We start from the raw sequence: 23,818 nt of genomic DNA, 5'->3' as shown, positions 1-23,818 counted from the left end.
AGGCAAATATTTCAATACTATTTTGTCTATATACTTAGAGTGGATATCGTTTATATACTGTATCTGTCTATAATAGACAGGTACACTATTCTTCCCTCATCTAACCATAGTTCAATGATACATGGATGCAAATGTCTAAATATGTGAGAAAAAGCAGCACAATTATGACAAAAAAAAAAAACATGTTTCTATGTGACCCAGTCTGTAAAAAAACATACTAAAGTCTCTAAAAAAAATTCTGAGATAATGAACTTCAAAGTCTGATTTTAGCCATTCATTTCATTATGATTTCAATCTTTGACGTGACCTCATTCAATCAATATTAAATATATAAACGAAAATCCATTTTGAAACACACAGGGCTCTATCTTACACCCGGCTCAATGCGACAAAATTATCATTTTCACATTTAGCGCCACGTTATTTAAATACCAAATGCATTTGCGCCCCCTTTTGCGCCCATGGGCGTTCTGGTCTGAAAACGAGGTGTGTTCAGGCGCATTGTTGGCGCGTTGCTATTTTGAGGCAACTAAAATAGACTACGCCATTGACCAACAAAAACCTGGTCTAAAGTCTAAAGTCAATGGCGCAATATGTTTTTTGTTATTTAAAGAGTGCATTAGTAATATGCGCCTATAAATGGGACGACAACGCGGGTTTGCTTATCACATACATGAACGCAGCAGCACAAAAACGCTTTTAAATATGAAAGATTAAAGGATTGAATGTAAAAGATTATTATTGAGTCTCTTGGACATAAATGAGGACTAATTATGAGACGTTAGAAGGCACAAAGAGCTGCTTCACCTGTAGCCTGGTAAGTAAATAAATGCCTTGCTTTAAACAAATGCATCTGTTTTTAAATGTTTTTTTTTTAAATGCTACCTCACGGATTTATTGTATATGATGACTCTGTACCTGTGGATATGGTGGGATAAGAAACATTTTTAAGTAATGCTTAAAAAAAACTTATGACGTTGTCCAAGTACTGAAATGTACGGAGAGCCGTTTGTAAATTCTTTATCTCCTGTTTGTTACAAATAAAGTATTTTTAGAGTACAAACCTTTTCTTACATACTTTTAAATAATTTTTGATTGATATTGGATAGCCATACATTTAAAGCAATTAAAAGCCTGCTTTTTTGATTTCCATGGGTAAAAGATAACGGGTTTTAAAGGTTTTAATAAAAAAATAACAATTTCAATACAAGTAAAAAACAACACAATTATTTAACATTAATCTTAAACTGGGGATCTTCTTCCTCCGCTTAGTTTTTCAGTTCACAAAGTCCGTCATCTAAATAGGGATTAAACATAGCGCCAGCGCAACTGGCTTTTAAAGGGTATGAGAGCTGAGACTCTCATTGGTTTATTGCATGTTTCGCCCAAAATACTCCCATTACTCATTAAAAAAATAGAACCAACCCTTTTCGCCCATGCGCTCGGCGCACAAAACATTTTTCCTGTCGTTAAATTAGCAAAAGTGGATTCGGACACGCCCATTTAGACGTTGCGCTGTGCGCTTTAGACAATGCGCTTAGATCGTTAAAAAAATTTATTTATTTTGTTGGCAGCCAGCGATCATTCTTGTGTAGCCTATTTAAAACAACGCCAAGAATTACGCTAACGTTAGCTGTTTTCATAGCTGAGGGGTTAGTTGTTACACAGCGTTACAATAAACCCCGCTCGGTGAAAATATTTTCAAGCCTACCAAAAAGGTTGCTAAGAGCTGCAGACATATTTCAAAATTATGCTATGCTTTAGTCAACAAGACACTGATTAATATGACATAGCATTGGATTTGGTATCTTACACATCCAACTTAGAAACCCAAAAAACATATGATGAAAAAATTTCAAATTTCCATAAATTTGCGGGAGATCATCTTTTGGCAGCATAAAAACAATACGAGAAAAACAAATCGCTCAACCTTGTGGAACAATGTAAACAGTCCGTGTTACAACTAACACTGTGTTAGTTTGTGCCCCGCGCACACCCCTACATTTGGGAATGACTGTACTGTATATGTTATTTATGTTATCATATTTCAAGACGTCCCTTATTGAAGAAGAAAAAAGAATCTCTGGTAACCTAACTTACATGATATATAAATCAACATCTATTTTTGCAGGATTTTGCTTCATGCATATATCCAAAATATTTTTCTTTCTTCCACAAACTTGACGTGTAGTGAATGGAGGTTTCAATGGTAACCAAGATGCTCTCTTGTATATTAAAGTTCCCAAATGTTTTCATGGTCTGCTCTCACCTGGATGATTGTTTTTTTTTGTGGTAAAACAACGGGTTGTGTTGTCTAAAAATTGTCTTTAGTACCTGCTGGGCATGTAGACGTTTCTTTCCTTTTCACTAATGAGGCGGTTAATATTTTATGTGCGCTTTTGTTTACCAAAGGTTTTCGTTTTTTGATGAGAGAAGCATTTTCCCAGTGGCGCTTCTACGATTGAGGTTAATGGCCTCCCTCCAGCTCCAATACATCAGGCCATTAAATTGACCTATTTTAACATCAGACTGTCAATTAAAATTACAAATTTACCCCTTAAAAAAAGAAAGTAGGCAGATGCTAATTATGTCTACTCGTAAGTCGAGTTTATGCATTTTGTCCTTTATGAATTGCATATGGTTTTACCATAACACTTAAGACTGAAAAGGTCACTTTCGTTTTAGTGACGTAAACAGGCACTACACTGCAAAAAAATGACTTTCTTACTTAGTATTTTTGTCTTGTTTTGAGTAAAAATATCTAAAAATGATGAGCAAAGAAAATAAGTCTAGTTTTTAGACAAAAACTATACAATTTAAATGAATTTGTGCATAAAACAAGCAAAATAATTTGTCAATGGGGTAAGCAACTTTTTCGTGATTTTTTCTTAAATTTAGAATTTAAGATATTTTGCTTACCCCATTGGCAGATTTTTGTTGCTTGTTTAATTCACAAAATCACTTAAATTTGATTTTTTTGTCTAAAAACTAGACTTATTTTCTTGGGTCGTTTTGCTCATCAAGAAAAAGCATCTTAATATAAGAATTTTTAGATATTTTTACCAAAAACAAGACAAAAATACTAAGAATTTTTTTCTTGAAAATAATTTTTTGCAGTGTACGCTGCAAAAAAATGACTTTCTTACTTAGTATTTTTGTCTTGTTTTCAGTAAAAATATCTAAAAATCTTAAATCAAGATGAATTTTCTTTATGAGCAAAGAAAATAAGTCTAGTTTTTTTAAAAAATATATAAAATTTAAGTGAATTTGTGCTTAAAACAAGCAAAAATATCTGCCAATGGGGTGAGAAATTTTTTGTTGAATTAAGCTATTAAGAAAAACTTAAACTTATTTTTAGATTTTTTTTCTCACCCCATTGGCAGATATTTTTGCTTGTTTTAAGCACAAATTCACTTACATTTTGTATATTTTGTCTAAACACTTAACTTATTTTCTTAGCTCATTTTGCTCATCAAGAAAATGCATCATAATTTAAGATTTTTTTAGATATTTCTACTGAAAACAAGACAAAAATGCTAAGTAAGAAAGTCATTTTTGCAGTATATGCAGATACACTCCAAACAATCACCAGTTTCCCACAAGTTTTGCCAGACAGTATATGCGCATTTAAATTAGATAATTTTCATCAGTTTGCACCATTTTCCTGTCACACTTAATGTTGCGCTATTACTTTTACGGAAAGCAAAGGATGTTTGCATGTTTTTTTTATAAATCCTGCAGCATTAATGCATCTTATGAAGATCAAATGATAGAGAATCACATTATAATCTGGTATTCAGACAGACTGTGCAGTCAAAAACTGTATACATCTGACATTTTAAAAAGCCAATTCAGGTTTCCTGATCACAGCAAATCGATGCTGTGCAGTCCCAGCTGAAATTTTGGGGGCGTGTTTGTGTTTTTACCTGATTTGCATAATTGTTTCAGATAAATCAACGCAGATAGCACTTGCAAATAAACAAAGCACACTATCGACGTCAGATTGAATGAGGTCATTGTGCATTGTTCCTCAAGGCAGACAGCTTTGCCTACTTCATGTTTTTCTGTGTTTGTGAAGTATGGCTCTGTCTCAGCTTATGTTTAAGTCAGCATCATCCTTAGTTTTGAGAGATAAGTTCAATCTTTTGGAAATATATCGCTTCTCTTTTGATGTCAAGTGTGGGCTGTGAGAGTCATAGGGTGCTGGTTTATGATGTGTTAATCAATAGATCCAAGCAGTAACATTTTTATTCTCACTAGCTGCTCTGCTGAAAAGGCAACACTTGCTTTGGAGATGGTTTGTTAACCGGGGTAACAAGTTAAATTAGTTACCATCTTCATGGACAGAATTATTCCCTAGCACATATACTTTTTTTCTTTTAATTGGCTGTTTGTTTTTGCACGGCCTTAAAAGTCAACATGATAATTGCATTTACTCTGTTTCCCAATGTGCGTCCTTGTTCTTACTGCGCACTGTTTATCAGTGTGTTTTTTCTAAAAAAATATTTCTGGTTATCTTTTATAAAAATGCAATTACTTGCTTATCTGAAACCACTTTGCATTTTAAATGACATTATCATCTACTGTAGACTCTCCAGGTGGGGAAAATAATGTTAACCAAAATTTGATCCAAGCTTTTTAAGCATTGTTTTTAGGCTACTGTTAGAGGTTATTAGCAATAACAGCAGATGGATGTGCATTATCTTGCATATTATTTTAAATATATCTACATAAAATATTGATTCGATATATTTTATTAGCTTATTTGTAAGAAATGCAAACCTTTCATCTGCAAAACAACAAACGGATTTAAGTCAAGACACATTCAAACAAGTTCGAAGTTCAAATTATACAAATATTTCTTTGATTTAATCATTTGTAAATAAAATCTCATATATATTATTAAATACGCATACTTATATTGAATATATTTGGTATGGAATAATTGACAACGAACCATTGAATTATTCGAAAATAATGTTGTAATGTGGCACGTAGGGGAGTGGGTGTGTATTTTTTTTTAATAATTCAAATGACCAATAATTTAAAGGAGTCAATTGTTCTGCTTATACCACGGTTATCACAGACATTGCTTTGGTGGTTATTTTAAGACTTTTGACAGGTCAGGTGTGCGTAGATAAAAAAATAATGCATACCCGTGGAACATTTCTCAACCAATCATTATGGTAAACTTGACCTTTAGCCTCTAAACGTCTTTATCAGTGATGCGCGGGTTGATCCAAAGTGAGTGGGTGCCTGCTGTAACCGCGGTTACTAATCATCCAAAAAAAAATTATGATATTTGGGTCGCGGTCGATCGGGTCATTTAAAATTAAGATGCAAATTAACTATTTTAAACAATTACTACTTTTAAAAATGCAGGCCAGGAAGCATGTCGGGTATTATATATATGTGTGTATATATATTTATTTATTTTTTAGATATTCTATATTATATATTAACAATAAAAATGGATATATAAATAAAAATGTTCTTAAATCTATAAATGTATGTGTGTGTGTTTAAATATACATAATAATTACACACAGTACAGACACATATATTCGAATAAAATGCACTTTAATTTTGTATGTGATTAATTGCGATTAATCTTTTCCCAGCACATAGATAGATAGATAGATAGATAGATAGATAGATAGATAGATAGATAGATAGATAGATAGATAGATAGATAGATAGATAGATAGATAGATAGATAGATAGATAGATAGATAGATAGATAGATAGATAGATACATACGTAGTGTATATACACTGCTCTGTATAAGGGATATTTCCCCCCAAAATGAAAATTCTGTCAACATTTACGAAGCCCCATTGACTTCTATAGTAAGCAAAAAGAATACAATGGTAATGGATGGGACTTCTGATCGGTTTGGTTACAAACATTCCTTAAAAATATCTTCCTTTGTGTTCATCAGAACCAAGAAATTTATACAGGTTTATAACAATATGAGAGTGAGTATTTTAAATTTTCTGGGTGAACTATCCCTTTAAAAGTGGGTTCTTGTTTTGTTTCAATTATCTGTAATTATGCATTCTGCCATACAGTACCCTTATTCTGGAAACTTGAGTCCACCTTTTATGCTCCAGTCAATATGAATTAAATCAAGCCCCCCCCCCATTTGGTTTTCATTTAATATTCCGTTTTATTCAGAAATGTGTTTATACTATGGGTTGCGACTGCCGTTTTATGTTTTGATTCAAGTTTCGTTTTTTTCTCAGTCAGTTCGTTTGCTTTCAGTCATTGTTTTGAAGTGTTAAAATATTCCCTCTGTGCCCCTCTCAGACGGGCCGCTCCATCGGCAGAGTTCTCTGTGGACCGAACCCGTCATCTCATGTCATTTTTGACCATGCTGGGTCCCAGCCCCGACTGGAATGTGGGATTGTCTGGGGAAGATCTCTGCACCAGAGACTGCGGTTGGGTCCAGAGGGTGGTGAAGGATCTGGTGCCGTGGGACGCTGGGACTGACAACGGGGTCACCTATGAGGTCAGCATTCACTGACAGATGACATCATAACATTCAGAACATACTGTAGGCTACTTTGTGGAATAATCTTAGTGTGTTAATCTTTTATTTTATTTTATTACACTAATTTGTCACACTTTAGTAAATATGCAGTACTGAAAGCTACATTTATGCATTTGACACACGCTTTTATCCAGAAACTCAGGGTGCATTCAAGTCTTACATCTTTTACACTGTAATTATTATTTAAATATTATTTAAATTAATAAAATAAAATAAAAAAATATATTTTTGGGGGTGGGGGGATTTCCCACAACCTTTTACTGGCTTATGCAACCAGTGAAGCTACAACATATACTGTAATTACAGGTTAACACATTGTACCATGTTTAACCATATTTTCATTTAAAATATTGCAGATATTTCCCCAAATTCAGCGCAAAAAAATGCAAAACATTCCCTTGATACCTTCTTGGTCATATAAGCAAAGCCAAATAAATTTTTTACACATTGTGTTATTTGTTTTCTCCTCATGAATATACAAAATCCAAGGCTGCAATAGATAAATTAATAAATAAAAAGAGAGGAAAAAAATCCAAGCACAATATCCTCGCTTTGTCAAAAGCACCTTCCAGACAGAACAGTTTAAGTTATTGCAAGATAAACATCATAACAAGGTTTAAGTGGAACCCACCACACGCTGCCTCCTGCTGGCACATAGCGGCACTGACACAAGTGTTACTTTGGTTCCTAATACATACAATTTTAGAAGTTAAAGTTAGTTTAACCAAGCAGTTGGAGCAGCAGTTGGCATGTGTTTTCTGTTTGGATAAGTGTCAGGTGACTCTCAAAACACACAGGCAGGTAACACAGCCATAAATCACTCATAAAGGGAAAGTGAATAAATGATGCATATGGAGATGAAAGGTGGGAAGCTGTGGCAGATGGCATCCAAAAGTCACATACTCTCCCCCTCTTTCTGCTTTATGTCTGTGTGTATTTTAGTCTCCCAATAAACCCAGTAATCCCCAGGAGCGCATTCGACCGCTCACCAGTTTGGATCACCCACAGAGCCCATTTTACGACCCATCTGGTGGACCCATCTCACCCTTGGCTCGAGTGGTGGTGGAGAGGATTGCAAGAAAGGTGATTTTTATGTATATTTATGTAATACTTCATCCAGTTTTTTCTTATTATAGTGCCTGCAAGGTTGCACAGGATTGATAGCTTTAAAAAAGTCTGATTATTGTTAGTTAATAAAGGAGGGCACCTATTATGGCATTTTTACAAGATGTAATATAAGTCTCAGTTGTGCCCAGAATGTGAATCAGAATGTGTCTGTGAAATTTCATCTCAAAATACCTCACAGATCATTCATAATAGCATGTCCAAAATAACCCTATTTGGTGGGAGCAAAAACGTGCTGTACCTTTAAATGCAAATGAGCTACAGCTCCTCACTTCCTTACAAACAGACAGTGAGTGCTTTCAGATAAAATAGATCTGATTAATACAGTCTGAGACAATAGTATCTAGTGGACAGAGTACAACTCGCTGAGAGTGGAAACTATGATAATGCAGGATGCACTGTAAGTGGGCGGGGCTTTATCAATGTGACCTCACATTGATAAGCAAATAAAAACGGCATGTTTAATGAGACTGCTTTGGTTTAATTCAGATTAAAAAACAATGAGCAGGTGGATTTCTTTCATTGTAGGGTTATTGTGTTCACACTGCCAACACACATTACATCCAAACACCTTGTGAATGGGGATTTTGCACAATAGATGCTCTTTTAATTTCTGTAATTTACCCTGGATAGCTTAACCCTAGCAAAAAAACAGCATAAGCTGTTGAGCTGGTTTTTGCTCCAGTCCAGCTAAACCAGATTGGTGTAGCAAGATGGTTTAGTCGTGATTTGGTCACTTTTAAAGCTGGACTAAGCTGGTCTGGCTGGCGTTTTTTTTTTTAGATGTCACCCAGCACAGCATTTTTCATGATTTTCACAAAAGTTTAATGCCTTCCAGAAAATGTTCTTCTTTAAATATATAGAAAATATAAAAAAAGTTTCATCCTACCTTAATTTTTTCTCTTTTTATCACCAAAATTTTGGGCAAAAAGCTGAGATAATTCCCTTTTTGTGCAGAACTTTTGTTAGAGATTAGATTCAGAGAGATCATCAAAACATAAACGGACATGCAGCCGGAAATACTTGTCGTTGCAACATGATCTAATGGAAATCTGTGTTATAGTTACGAAAAGTTATATTATATTTTATCACTTTATCCGTGTCCATGTCACGGAATTCACCTTTTTTCCGTGAAGGGAGCATAGATGTCTTGTCCGTGTCACTCCCCCGGATTTCTCGTGTCATTTTATGTATTTTTTTCTCATTGTTTTTTTTCTATTTTCAAATCATTGTCGGTTGGGGTTAGATTTGGGGTTTGTATGTACTTTTATGTATTGTTTTTTTCATGTTTTTCTTCCGCTTTTAAAACTATTCTCGCCTACAGTTGGGGTTTGGATGTCTAAAAATGTAACAGAAAGTGATTCTAACCTCAACCCCAAGCGACAATGGTAAGAAAATAGGAAAAAGCTTTGAGAAAACAATACATAAAATGACACGAGAAATCTGTGGGAGTGACACGGAAAAGACATCCGTGCTCTCGTCACGGAAAAAAGCTGAATTCCTTGACATGGACAGGGATAAAGGGATAACATTTTCTGTGACTACAACACAGATTTTCGTGAGATCAGGTTGATCATTGGCAGGGAGGCATTTTCTCTTAAATGATGAGATAACTCGTCAATGGCGGTGAAAGAGTTAAACCAGCTATTGGCACCTTAAACCAGCTAAAGCCAGATATCATCTTATATTCGTCTTAGCTGGATTTTTGACTACATTAAATATTTGTTCTGTAGATAATTTAGAAGAAAGACCTAAAACCTAAGCTTACCTCAAACTTTACCACAGTTATTGCCGGCAGTCATGTTTCCTAATGAAATGCAAATCTAGTCCAATTTTAGTGTCACAGCTAAATATGTATTAGGATCATATAAGCGGAAGGCACTCATAAAAATCCAATTACATTAATTTCTGTCTATTACCGTCTATTCTGCATCCTGTAACTAAGTGGGATGAATTTATTTCAGCATTTGCTATGAACAGCTGTGTAGTTTAATATAGCAACTGACCCAGAATCGCTGAGTAAAAAGAAAAACAAAGAAAAACATGTCATACCGGCGTAGAAGTTCAGCAACACTCACGGCGCATCTGTTACCCCTCAAATCACAGTGTTTGGAGTCGTGAGACGTTTCAAATCTCAAAAAATACATTCATTGTGGAATGTGGAATGAACCAGAATTCGCAATATTCCACACCAGATGTTTCATCTCTATCTCACAGCTGGGATGAATCTCATTTTAGGGAGAAAAAAATCACCCAGCTAGTTTACAATCATTTGCCCCCGGGAGAATCATTTTTACAAAAGGCTTAGTGTGATAGTGATCAGATGGCAAATGGTGGATCTTATCAAAAGCTGTGATGTTGAACCCTGTTCATCCAATCTGCAGGGAGAACAGTGTAACACCGTTCCCGACACCATAGACGATATCGTCGCCGATATCGCTCAGGAGGAGAAAGAGGAAGGTGAGTATGGCCACGCTATCGGATCCAATTTGTAGCAGCTCATTTAAAAACATAGCCACCGGACAGTTTAATGAACAAGGCGACCGGTGAGTAGCCTAGCATAAACCTCCCAATGTCCCTTCTGTCACGGTTAAGTCAAACAACGAGAAGATGCAGAAGAACAATATGCTTCAATTATGTTGTTGGCTAGATCACAGCGCTAGATAATTAGCTGTAGTTTCTGGAGAAAGATGAAAACTAGAATGCATTTCGTATGCAAAATGCATACATTGCAAAGTCGGTGTCTTTTGTGGCATCCTCATTAAAAAAGCATTCCTCTTCCACAGGAGACAACACTCCAGACACTTGCATCTACTCGAACTGGTCTCCGTGGTCAGCCTGCAGCTCGTCCACCTGCGATAAAGGTCGAAGGATGAGGCAAAGAATGCTAAAAGCCCAGCTGGAGCCGAGCGTGCCCTGCCTGCACACACAGGACTTTGAGCCCTGCATGGGGCCCGGCTGCAGCGAGGAAGGTGAGCCTGATAACACCGCTTCCCGACTATCCGGCACATAGTAAAGCCTTTAAGGCAGACAGATTTAGGAAACACAATCTCTGATAAAAAAAGAAAACAAGTAGTGATGGAAGAGAGAGTTTTTTTAATCGTTTTAAATCAATTATTAGACGGATGCAGATAATTAATTGATAGTCTTGTTAGCGCCCGTAATGTAGAGAGATGCAGGGCTTTGTTTTCAAGGTTGGGAAAACCTTATCCGACCTCAAATTGCTCCTGTTGAGTTTTATGCCCACGATCTGCACGGGTAGACCAAGGTATCGATTTGCTCGATGTTAAGGTAGGTGCTATAAACAATACCCATGGACAATAAATTGTGCTTTAGCGACTTTAAAGGAATCAATATGACATATGCACTTGGTCGGTCGTTTGGGTCTAAGTGTGAAATCGTGGAAAGTTAAACGGTAAATGTTTTCCTGTTGTGTTTCTGCCGGATATTTTTTATGTTTGTTTAGCTCTGCGTCTATAAGGAAATCACAATAAATGCATTTATTAAATCGTGAATAGATTTTTGAGACAAAACAATGGCACTGATATATATTGAGAAATGTTAGGGCAAGATTGGATTAAAATAAGGCGGCGTAAACATGCCTTTTAGTCTGGGACTAGGATAAGACCTGTCCGGGAAAGCACCCCTTTCTGTCTATTGAAGCGAAATTACACTTTTGTGTGAGACTTTTTGCAATTTTTAATTAAGTTTTACGTGGAATTTTAAGCAATTTAAACAACTGCAATTTTTTTAGTACGTTTTATGTGGAGTTTTAAGCAATTTAAGCAATTGCAATTTTTTTAGTACGTTTTACGTGGAATTTTAAGCAATTGCAATTTTTAAGTAAGTTTTACGTGGAATTTTAAGCAATTTCAGAAATTGCCATTTTTTAAAGTAAGTTTTACGTGGAATTTTAAGCAATTTCAGCAATTGCCATTTTTTTAAGTAAGTTTTACGTGGAATTTTAAGCAATTTAAGCAATTGCAATTTTTTAAAGTAAGTTTTACGTGGAATTTTAAGCAATTTAAACAATTGCAATTTTTAAATAAGTTTTACGTGGAATTTAAAGCAATTGAAGCAATTGCAATTTTAAGTACGTTTTACGTGGAATTTTAAGCAATTTAAGCAATTGCAATTTTTAAGTAAGTTTTACGGGGAATTTTTTAGCAATTTAAGCAATTGCATTTTTTTTGTAAGTTCTATGTGGAATTTTAAGCAATTGCAATTTTTAAGTACGTTTTACTTGGAATTTTCAGCAATTTAAGCAATTGCAATTTTTAAGTAAGTTTTACGTGGAATTTTAAGCAATATAAGCAATTGCAATTTTTTAAGTAAGTCTTATGGAATTTTAAGCAATTAAAGCAATTGCAATTTTTTTAAGTTAGTCTTACGTGGAATTTTAAGCAATTTCAGCAATTGCCATTTTTTTAAGTAAGTTTTATGTGGAATTTTAAGCAATTTAAGCAATTGCAATTTTTTTAAGTAAGTTTTACGTGGAATTTTAAGCAATTTAAGCAATTGCCATTTTTAAGTACGTTTTACGTGGAATTTAAAGCAATTGCAATTTTAAGTACGTTTTACGTGGAATTTTAAGCAATTTAAGCAATTGCAATTTTTAAGTAAGTTTTACGTGGAATTTTTTAGCAATTTAAGCAATTGCATTTTTTTGTACGTTTTATGTGGAATTTTAAGCAATTTACATTTTTTTAAGTAAGTCTTACGTGGAATTTTAAGCAATTTAAGCTATTGCAATTTTTTTTAAAGTAAGTTTTACGTGGAATTTTAAGCAATTGCATTTTTTTAAAGTAAGTTTTACCTGGATTTTTAAGCAATTGAAGCAATTGCAATTTTTTTAGTAAGTAAGTAGCTCTGTGTCTATTAGAAAATCACAATAAATGCATTTATTAAAACGTGAAAAGGTTTTCATTTACGAAAATAAATGCGCTGCATGCCGAGTGTTCAGTTCTGTCTGTGGTCTACTGAACAAACTCGGTTATTGTAGAAACGGATTTATTTTTCGAGTTTTTAAAGAAGATCACTTTCTTCCTAAAAGTTATTTTTAAGATATTCAGACACTTTTTTTTATCTTAAATATCTAAGTTACATGTTCATCATGTTACGATCTCAAATGTATCACAAAAATTGTATCTGTCTGACTTGCTAGCTATGTTTTGTCTTCTAGTCTGTCTCCGTCTGCCCATCCATCTTCCTCACTCTCTGCCTCTTTATCGTCCGATCCGTCTGTTTTTTTCCACATTCAGTCTTCATTCTGTCATCTCTGACGAAGGCTTGTAAAGACGTCGAGAGCCGCGTCTCGCCACTGTCGCCATTGATTAATAGAACCTGCATAGCTTCACATTTGCCGCAGACTCTTCTTTGTTTTTAATTAATGGGCCGTTTAAGGCTCGCATTGATTGATAATCCACCAGCCGGCTGACAGGCTGACATTGGGGCCTCTGGGGGCCCCATCAGGGCCACGTTTATTTACAGCTCTTATTAATGATTCACTTAGTTCTGCTTTATTAGTCAGAGCTCGGTGCCGGGTCTGCGATTCTGCACTGGAGACAAATCTATGTAGAGTTACCCCAAGTTCATTCATCCAGTATGATAACAAATCTATTTACACGCTCTGCCTTAGAGATAATTGGAATGAGCGAGGTGAGATAAAACATGGCTGGATCGGTCAATTTGATCAAATCTGTCAACATTTGGTAGGGAGAGAAAGGTGAAAGATATGAAGAATGAACGCATAAATACAGGATTCTTAGAGTACGTCCACTGTATGTTACAATGTTGAAATGTTTATAGTAAACAGTCAATTTCTTTGTATCTACAGCATATATATTTTCTGTATCGTAATACTGTAGCTGCGTTTCCATTACAGATTTGCGCAAAACTTAAGCGTTATTTTCTAAATGTCGACAAAAAACTTTTGCAAAATGACGGCATTTCCATTACCCGATGATATGCGACTGAAACATAGTTTTTCCTCTAGCTACAAGTCAATAATTAATTTTTTGCAATAAATATTTTTATATTTTATATTTATAAATATATTTTCAATTAGCAAAATATCAATTTGTGCAATTTGAAGTGTAATGGAAACGCAGCTATTGATGCATTACATCAATATTGATGCATTATTGCTATGTTTCCATCACCCTGAATTTATGCACATTTTAAAGTATCGCATAAGAAACGAGTGATGGAAATGCTAAATTTCAAATAAAAATCTCTTAATTCCCAAAAAAGGTTTTGGACTCGCTTGAGGTGGTTTTTGACTTAACGCATTTGCAGAATAAATTTTGACGTAACAAAAATTAAACGCACGTGACTGATTTAAAAGCCATCATGTTATCTTTATATATTGAAGCCAACATGCCAAAACTCCAAAAAGCACATGCATCCATCATTAAAGTAATCCAATGGGGGCGGTTTCCTAGACAGGGTATAGGTTAAGCCAGGAATAGGCCTTAGTTAAATTAGGACAATTAAGCTGTTTTTACAAACATAACTTACAAAATTAAACATTTTGAGACAAAACAATGGCACTGATATATATTGAGAAGTGCCAGTGCAAGATGGTTTTAAAATAAGGCAGCTTAAACATGCATTTTAGTCTGGGACCAGGGAAAGCCCTGTCTGGGAAATAACCCGTTTATGTCTACGGAAGCGAAATTATACTTTTGTGAGAGAAAACATAATTGTGATATTTTTTACCAATTGATACGTCATACATCCATGAAAAAAATAGCGTCATACGTGCATTGTGTCATGAGACACAGTGCCTTGAAAACAGAGATCAGCATAGTACACGGAAAAAAAATTAAATGTAGTGCATAATTTTTGCATTCACTTTTTTTAAGTAAGTTTTATGTGGAATTTTAAGCAATGTTTAAGTAAGTGTTATGTGGAATTTTAAGCAATTTAAGCAATTGCAATTTTTTAAGTAAGTTTTACGTGAAATTTGAAGCAATTTTTGAGTAAGTTTTATGTGGAATTTAAGCATTTTAAGCAATTGCGATTTTTTTTTTTGTACGTTTTGCGTGGAACTTTAAGCAATTTAAGCAATTGCAATTTTATAAGTAAGTTTTACGTGGAATTTTAAGCAATTTTTAAATTAAGTTTTATGTGGAATTTTAAGCAATTTAAGCAATTGTGATTTTTTTTAATTAAGTTTTATGTGGAATTTTATGCAATTTAAGCAATTGCGATTTTTTTTTATTAAGTTTTACGTGTAATTTTATGCAATTTAAGCAATTGCAATTTTTTAAGTAAGTTTTAAGTGGAATTTTAAGCAATTTAAGCAATTGCTATTTTTTAAGTAAGTTTTACGTGGAATTTTAGGCAATTTAAGCAATTGCGATTTTTTTTTATTAAGTTTTACGTGTAATTTTATGCAATTTAAGCAATTGCAATTTTTTAAGTAAGTTTTAAGTGGAATTTTAAGCAATTTAAGCAATTGCAATTTTTTAAGTAAGTTTTATGTGGAATTTTAAGCAATTTTTAATTAAGTTTTAAGTGGAATTGTAAGCATTTTAAGCAATTTAAGCAATTGCGATTTTTAAGTAAGTTTTACATGGAACCCCTTTATGTCTATGGAAGGGAAATTACAATTTTGTGTGAGAAAACATAATTTTGATATTTTTTCCTGATCGATACGTCATCCATGACAAAAATAACGCCATACAAGTATATATATATATATATATATATATATATATATATATATATATATATATATATATATATAAGCAATTGCAATTTTTAAGTAAGTTTTACGTGGAATTTTAAGCAATTTAAACAACAATTTTTAATTAAGTTTTAAGTGGAATTGTAAGCATTTTAAGCAATTTAAGCAATTTCGATTTTTAAGTAAGTTTTACATGGAATTTTAAGCAATTTAAGCAATTGAAATTTTTTTTATAATTAAAGTAGTTTCAACCCCAATTTATTAATTTAACTTCCTTCTTCCAAATTTTACATGATACAATTTAGTTGAATTTACTTAATAATGTGTTAATTTAGAATTACTTTCCTTTCTGTGTTTTTTACAAAAAAATTTTTAAAAACAAGAATTACTTTTTTAATAGAATTTACTCATTTTATTTAGTTAAATTTACTAAGCCACAAAATCATTTTTTACAGTGTACGCCACTCAGGAATCTCAGGAACCAGTGAGATTCAAGGTTACTGGTGGACTACTGCCTGTGGCTAGCCACTTGCCTAATGTTGGGCACGTGCCAAATGAACTTTCATGTCTTGAAACAAGATAGGTCTCGCGTTGCTTCTGGCGTTTAGAACCCAAATTCACTCACTTGATTTTATTCACTCATTCAAGTGGACTATATTAGCAAACTAATGTAGGGAATGAGGGTCTAGGGGGCTATTTCGGACACAGCCACTGTATCGATTGCTCGTAAATCGCTAAATTGACTCCATATCTAAGCAATGATTTTATGTGCTACAGTACCAATCCAAGGTTTGGTCATACCTACTCATTCTGTGTTAGCACTGTTTTAAAATGTGTTATTTGTTGGACATGGCTCATTAGCATACTGCATTCTGTCCAGTGGAGCCGTCTACATGTATGATGTCAGAGTGGATCAGCTGGTCTCCGTGCAGCGCCTCCTGTGGCATGGGCATGCGGTCCAGAGAGAGATATGTCAAACAGTTCCCAGAGGACGGCTCCAGCTGTACGCTGCCAACCGAGGAGACCGAAAAGTGTGTTGTCAACGAAGAGTGCTGTAAGTCACATACGATTAAAAAAGTCTAGGTACAGTATAAACACAATGGAAGTCTATAAGACGTCCTCCTCACTGATCTGTCTGTGTGGGTTATAGCGGCCAGCAGCTGCGTGGTCACAGAGTGGGGCGAGTGGGAACCCTGTAGTGTGAGCTGTGGAGTGGGGATGAGGAGAAGAGAGCGCATGATGAAGATGGAAGCCTCAGATGGCTCACCCTGCCGCGTACAGCTGGCGGAGGCTGAGAAGTGCATGATGCCTGACTGCAGTAAGTATGGAGTCACAAATTGTCAATGCAGCCAAACCTCTCACGGGCAGAGAAATCACCGCTTCACCAAACTTAATTCATTACTGGAAGTTTCTCCAGCCCTTAGGACTTTACTGTTTGTTGATTTCTAATGAGATTTGCTTCTCACTTGACCGGGTCTCTGAACCACTCAATGTAATGTGCACAGCAAATCCAGTATGCACTTGTGCTAGGAAATGTACACTACTAGGAGGTATTCCTGTAGTTTAGCATCTTGTGGGTGATTCCTAGAGGACATCCTGGTTAAAACAATGTATAAATTGAAAGCATCTGCCAAGTGTGTATAAACCAATGTTATTGTACAACTTTATTAGGAATATAATATATAGAAATACATACAATTTTCTTACGTATGTGTAGATGCTGTGGTGTGTATGCTGTCTCCGTGGTCAGAATGGGGCGAGTGCAGCGTGTCGTGTGGTGTGGGCATGCGTTCTCGTCAGCGCATGCTGAAGACGCCCGTAGATCCCAGTCTTTGCCCAGATGAGCTCGAGGAGGTTGAAAAGTGCATGCATCCAGAATGCCGTGAGTAACGCGCTTGTTGTTCATCATTGTGGGGAATCTCCATTCCCTTTTGTTTTTATACTTAAATACTGTACTGATAGTCAAGCTTGTGCAAAATTTAAAGGAAAACACCACCGTTTTTCAATATTTTACTTTGTTCTTACCTCAACTTAGATGAATTAATACATACCTATCTTTTTTCAATGCGTGCACTTAATCTTTGTACAGCACGTCGTGAATGTGTTAGCATTTAGCCTAGCCCCATTCATTCCATAGGATCCAAACAGGGATGAATTTAGAAGCCACCAAACACTTCCATGTTTTCCCTATTTAAAGACTGTTACATGAGTAGTTACACGAGTAATTCATAGTTGTAAAGGTAAATGAATGTAAATTTGAAATTAAATCCGATAAAAACAGGAAGTTAAATCAGAGTAGGGCTGCATAATGAATAATCATGACTTATCGTTTGCAGAATAAAAGTTTTTGTTTACATCATTATATATATATATATATATATATATATATGTGTGTGTACTGTTTATAATTATTATGTATATATAAATACACACGCATCCATTTATAATTTTAAGAAAAATATATTTATATATTACGGTAAGTATTTATAATTACATATAATATAAATTAAAAAATAAATATAAAAATGTATATACACATGTTAATATTTGTTAAAAATCTGTGTGTATTTATATAAACATAATTATTTTACACAGAACACACACAAAAATACATGATGTAAACAAAAACGTTTATTCTCCAAACGATTAGTCGTGATTAGCCCTAAATCAGAGTAACTTACTGTATTTTGTAAATATAATTATTACTGTAAATTTACTTAAAAAGCAAGTTTATGGTAATGGATTTCTACAAAAAGTGTTTTTGTTTAATATGGCCCGTGAAATAAAGTTAATTAATGAACTATAGTAAATTTAAAATTGTATAAGTTTTTACGAAATAAATGCACATTTCTATAAGTGACCTTTCTAACACTTCCATCTTTCTGTTTGTGTGTCCATTAGGCATTTAAACGCTCAAACTATTTATTTTCTCCCATCTCCAGCCACAGACTGCATGCTGTCAGAATGGTCAGCATGGTCCGAGTGTAATAAGTCTTGCGGGAAGGGTCACATGATCCGGTCACGGATGGTCAAGCTGGAGCCTCAGTTTGGTGGCATGCCATGCCCGGAGACGGTCCAGAGGAAGAAATGTAAGGTCCGCAAGTGTTCAAGAGGTTCCCGCGCCAGTGACAAAAAGAAGAGGCAGGACGTTTCAGACAGGCAACGATTAAAGCAGAGACGAGATTCGGTGGCAGAGGAGAGCACAGGTTGGAAACCATTTACTGTTTAGTCAGCGCTCATCCAAGTTTAGCACTTTATCAACAGATTAAACTATTATTTTTTAAAACACTGATCATAATATCATAATATATTTACTGTATATAGTGAAACACCACCTTTTCGGACAGACCTCTTGACTGTCATTATATTATTATTTTTGTTTATTGCACATGAAACTTTCTGATATTATTTTTGTTACCCACAAAAACGTACTGTATTGATCAAACTGTTCACCTAAACACCCTGTAACCCCACTTATTGCTCCTACAGCATATATTTTAATCTCTTACACACACTCACTATGTATTGTCAGTGTATGATGAAGTGATTCAGTACGGTCATAGATGGCAGAAGATGTCCCAAAAAAGGCTTTCTGGTTTTGCTACACCATTCAAAGCATTTGTCTTGGCATGGTCACAGTACAAACACTTACTGAACCCTCATACATCAGCTTTAACTGCACTGTCTCCCTTCAGCTGCAGAGGACAATGGTTAATCTTAATTTCCGTCTTCATTTTGGAGGTCTTGACACTTGATCTAGACTTGAGAGAATCTGATTTATTATCTGTGAAGCATGAGAGGATCTCTTACAGTATGAAGGAATGTAAAAAACAGCATTTATTGTATATCTTAAGTATTACCACACTAAAGGATTAGTCAATTTTCTTTTAAAAAATCCAGATAATTTACTCACCACCATATCATCCAAAATGTTGATGTCTTTCTTTGTTCGAGAGAAAAATATGTTTTTTGAGAAAAACATTCAAGGATTTTTCTAATTTTAATGGACTTTAATGGACCCCAATACTTAACAGTTTTAATGCAGTTAAAATTGTAGTTTCAAAGGACTCTAAACGATCCCAAACGAGGCATAAGGGTCTCATCTTGCGAAACGATTGTCATTTTTAACAAGAAAAATAAAAAATATACACTTTTAAACCACAACTTCTCGTCTTCCTCCGGCTATGTGACGAGGCAGCGCGACTCACGTATTTGCGTAATGACGCTGAAAAGTCAGGTGTTACATATATGAAGCGCACATTTGCGGATCATTTTAAACAATAAACTGACACAAAGACATTAATTATTATCATTCGACATACAACAACGTCGGACGGTCCTCTTTCTCCACACTTGTAAACACTGGGGCAGAGTTTGGCATTCGTCATCCGTGACCTATTAACGTCATGACGTATTACGTGATGTCGTGCTGGCGCATCACACGACTGGAGGAAGACGAGTTGTTGTGGTTTAAAAGTGTATATTATTATTTTTCTTGCCAAAAATGAAAATTTTTTCGCTAGATAAGACCTTTATGCCTCGTTTGGGATCGTTTAGAGTCCTTTGAAACTGCAATTTAAACTGCATTAATACTGTTAAGTGTTGGGGTCCATTTAAGTCCATTAAAATGAGAAAAATCCTGGAATGTTTTCCTCAAAAAAAAATTTCTCGACTGAACAAAGAAAGACATCAACATTTTGGAAGACATGGTGGTGAGTAAATTATCTGGAATTTTTTTTTTTTTTTTAAGAAAATTGACTAATCCTTTAAAATATAAATCTTTTTTAGTATTTATTATAAGAATATATATTATATTTTTTTATCATCATATAAGAATTTATTTTCTATCGTTTGCAATACTAAATTCTGTTTAGCTAAACATTGAACTTATCCATTACAGAAAACAGATTTCATGTTTTTCCCATAAATTTCACATACAAAACTTTTCGTTTTACATGTGGGATAACCTTACTGTTTCAAGAAACCCCCTTGATATCATTTTTTTTCTTTTCCCAGACTGTCCGATGAACAGGTGGACAAACTGGATGAGGTGTACCAAGCCGTGCGGCGGGGGGATCCAGGAGCGCATGCTTGTTTTGCCGAAGAAGTTCAAAGGCTCAGAGTACAAACACTGCAAAAACTTGAAGGAGTCCCGCGCTTGCAACGTGCACCCGTGCTAAAAGAGACAGTGTATCACTGTAACACACACACCCTGTCACAGTCACACGTCTCAGCTTATAAACGGCCGAAGTCGAGCAGCGTTATTTTACACCAGGGTTTCCAGCAGGGGGAGCCAGCGAGGGCGTGTGTCCCACAATTACAGCTTATTATAGGATTTTAGAGTTACACACAACGTGGATCAGGCGTGTTATCCGTGATTAGTTTTAGTTGCCTTCTTAGTGGGCGTATATACTGTATTAATGTTTAACCAACACTTTTCTCAATCATACACTAAATCATCTGTGCACACCTGATTTTTTAGAAGAATGACATTTCTAAACAGATACATGCAATATATACATACAAATATAAGTAGCATTTTTCTATTTATGCATCCAAAATGCCTTGCATTATCAGTTTATAAGGTGAAATGGGGCCGGAAAACATTCTTTTGATCCCCGTTCGTAATACAATGTCAAAAACAGCAGGATTTCACCGCCTCTATTGAACGATATCAAGGTGGGTCACCCACAATCGATGCCCAATTGATTCGAACAGCAAGCATTTGTTGAAAATGGGATTGCTGTGCAATTGGCACAGCATGTGTGTGTGGTCTTCTTGACTGAAAATGGTGTTGAATAGAAACCAAATCAGGCTTATACAGAGTAAAGCATTGGCTTGCGAATATTTTAACATTATTGTCCAGAATTACAGTATAAAGCACAGGTAAGCATAACCATTCACGTTTCGTTGTTTTATTTTATAAATCGTGGTATATTTACAGAGTTTAAAATAGATTTGTGACTTTTTATTGCATTATTAGATGTATAATAGGCTAATGTAAAAATATTAACAGATTTATAGGGTAAGAAGGCCTTTAAATTAGACATTTTATTACTTTTACTGTGGAATATTGATATACCTGTATTCAGCTTTGGAAAGCCTCGCCAAAGTCATGTGTGGATTTTACTCCATTTCTCTCCTGTTTCTTTCTTTATTTTTCATTCATCCCTTCGCTCACAATATTCTACTATTTTGGAATAAATCTTCTTTACAATAAAACTTTGTGACTATGTTTCGGATTGGTTGGTGCATTTTTCCTAATGTATAATGCAAACCCGAAAGCTGCAATACTGTTACTGTTCAACGTTTGTTTTATTATAATTAGTTTAGCACCACACATTAAAAGTATTTTTTCATATGATTTATAATTAAGTTGTCAGATTTTTTAAATATCTGCCCACATGAAAAATAAAGTAGTATTACTATACTAAATTCTAATAAAATGAAGTATTTTTATTCTTACCATAATATATACTGTACTATGCTAGTTTTTATTACAATTTATTAATTTATTATAGTTAACAGCACAGAATAGTATAGTATAAATTAACATACACACTACAATTTTTAACTATTAGTACTACAATGGAAAAAAGGTCGGGCAGTTTCTCTTTATGACCACTAGGGGGAGGCAGTGAATTGTGTTAAACAATTATGTAAGTGCCACAGTTCGCCACTAAGTGGTATCGTGAGTTTCAATTAAGTTTTATAAACAAGTGTTTTAACACATTTGAAACGGTTTAATGGTAAGTTATAAATGGTAAGTGAACAAAATTGAAAATAATAATGATTTTTTTTTATATAAACATAATATGCTCAAATAAGTTAAAGTTCTGTCTGCATGGTATTTTTAAGGTATGCATACAGTGGGTTGATTGGGAAATATGTAAGATAAGTGTGATTTGTCCATCTGGTATTAACTATATTAGAGATCAAGATAGTTTGTAATCGATTAAATACGTTTAATGGCTTAATAAGGCATGTATGTGTCATTTTTAGTGCTCTACTCGATGTGTTCAAGTGCTGAGCTGTTACATTACATGGTGGTACATTTATTTAAGTTTCTGCTTTTCACCGTGTGCCATTTAAAGCTTTTATGAAACTCCTACGGTTATTTGGGTTGACAAGAGTGAGGTAACGGCGGCACACGGAAAAACAGAAGAGGTTTTTCCGAAACACGCTTCTCTGTTGTAACGCATCACGTCTCGCACTAGCACTGAGAAGAGAATTGGGGCAAAACACAGGTGTGGTTGTCATGGTAACACAAGCATCAAGTCATTTTATTGTGGAACATCGACAGGGCAGCGAGTGATTATTAAAGTTTGGCTTATAAATAATTCATTTTGTGACGTTCGCTACGTAGTCCTCCTTCATTTGCAGAGTAGATTCTACTATGGCTAAGGATTTACTCATGAATATTGATTATGGTACAAAGCACAGAAACCTGCATCTAACATGCTTTTTAAATAAAATAAATATGACGAACAAGAAACGGTTTATAATTTCCCCTAAATATATTTTTAATTGATTTTTAGTTTTAAAAAGAACCAGATACTTTTGGTCGCTTTGAAATGTGTCGAATCATATTACTTTTCATTAAGGTCTGTGTTTGTGTGGAATTCAAGCTCAAGTGCTTTCAAAGCCCTGCAACAGAGAATGTGCTGTACTGTTCTCTAGATAAAGAACAGGGTGGGGAATATAAGAATGATTTACATCTAAGAAATCTAGCACCTAATGTAAAACATTATTGCTTTAGAAGGTTTAGTCTTGTGATGAATATTGTAGTGAAGTGGGGTTCACTTACTTTATTTTGGCTGTTAAGATAGGAAGTACTTTAAAGTCTGATATTAAATGTGTTCTCAATTTGTCACACCACAGAAAACCTTTATTAACCACCCAGAGAATATAAATGATTAATTATATCAAAAAACGTAAATAAAATAAAATATCAAAATCTTGGTATTTCCGTCAAATATTAAAAAAATATTGGATAAACAGCTCTGCTCTCAATCGTTGGGGGCGTGGCCGCTGTCGGTGCCAAAGCCGCTTTCAAATACAAGCTGAATGGATTCTGGCATGGAGAGGTTCTGGCTAGAGGGGATACAGCTATGGCCAAACCTTGGGTTTAGAGGTAGGATTAAAAAACAGCTCTCATCCTTCGAGATTTTGGCTGTAGCTGTATCACATCTGGCCACAACCACGTCGAGATTGTGTTAGGGGCGGGGCCATGCTCGGTTGCTCAGGTGCGTCATCGAGCCACCGCTTTAACTCCGCCCAAATTATCCTGAACAACTGTTTAACTCACTCCACAATTCAGTACTCAGTGATTCTTGAAAATTTGGATAAAACAGGTTTAAATTTTGAAAAAAAAAAAAGTTTGTTTAATGACAAAATCTGATATCATTATAGACCAAGGTCTTGGCTGTTCAGCAATTTACCGGTGC

General features: G+C 34.8%; 1 protein-coding gene across 1 annotated transcript in view; it reads left to right on the top strand.

Moving 5' to 3' along the window:
• Positions 1 to 21,606, top strand: part of spon1b (spondin 1b) — an 86,337-nt gene extending 64,731 nt beyond the window's left edge. Inside the window, exons 8-16 of the mRNA XM_065291689.2 lie at positions 6,310 to 6,511; positions 7,496 to 7,636; positions 10,063 to 10,138; positions 10,465 to 10,650; positions 16,252 to 16,425; positions 16,522 to 16,689; positions 17,089 to 17,253; positions 18,314 to 18,577; positions 20,388 to 21,606. Coding sequence (XP_065147761.1) covers positions 6,310 to 6,511; positions 7,496 to 7,636; positions 10,063 to 10,138; positions 10,465 to 10,650; positions 16,252 to 16,425; positions 16,522 to 16,689; positions 17,089 to 17,253; positions 18,314 to 18,577; positions 20,388 to 20,551 — 1,540 coding nt within the window. The 3' untranslated portion in view covers positions 20,552 to 21,606. The remainder of the gene's footprint in view (positions 1 to 6,309; positions 6,512 to 7,495; positions 7,637 to 10,062; positions 10,139 to 10,464; positions 10,651 to 16,251; positions 16,426 to 16,521; positions 16,690 to 17,088; positions 17,254 to 18,313; positions 18,578 to 20,387) is intronic.
• The last annotated feature ends 2,212 nt before the right edge of the window (positions 21,607 to 23,818 follow it).

The sequence above is a fragment of the Paramisgurnus dabryanus genome, chromosome 23 (genome assembly GCF_030506205.2).
Source record: "Paramisgurnus dabryanus chromosome 23, PD_genome_1.1, whole genome shotgun sequence".
NCBI classification, from domain to species: domain Eukaryota; kingdom Metazoa; phylum Chordata; class Actinopteri; order Cypriniformes; family Cobitidae; genus Paramisgurnus; species Paramisgurnus dabryanus.
This window is presented reverse-complemented; position numbering and strand designations above follow the sequence as displayed.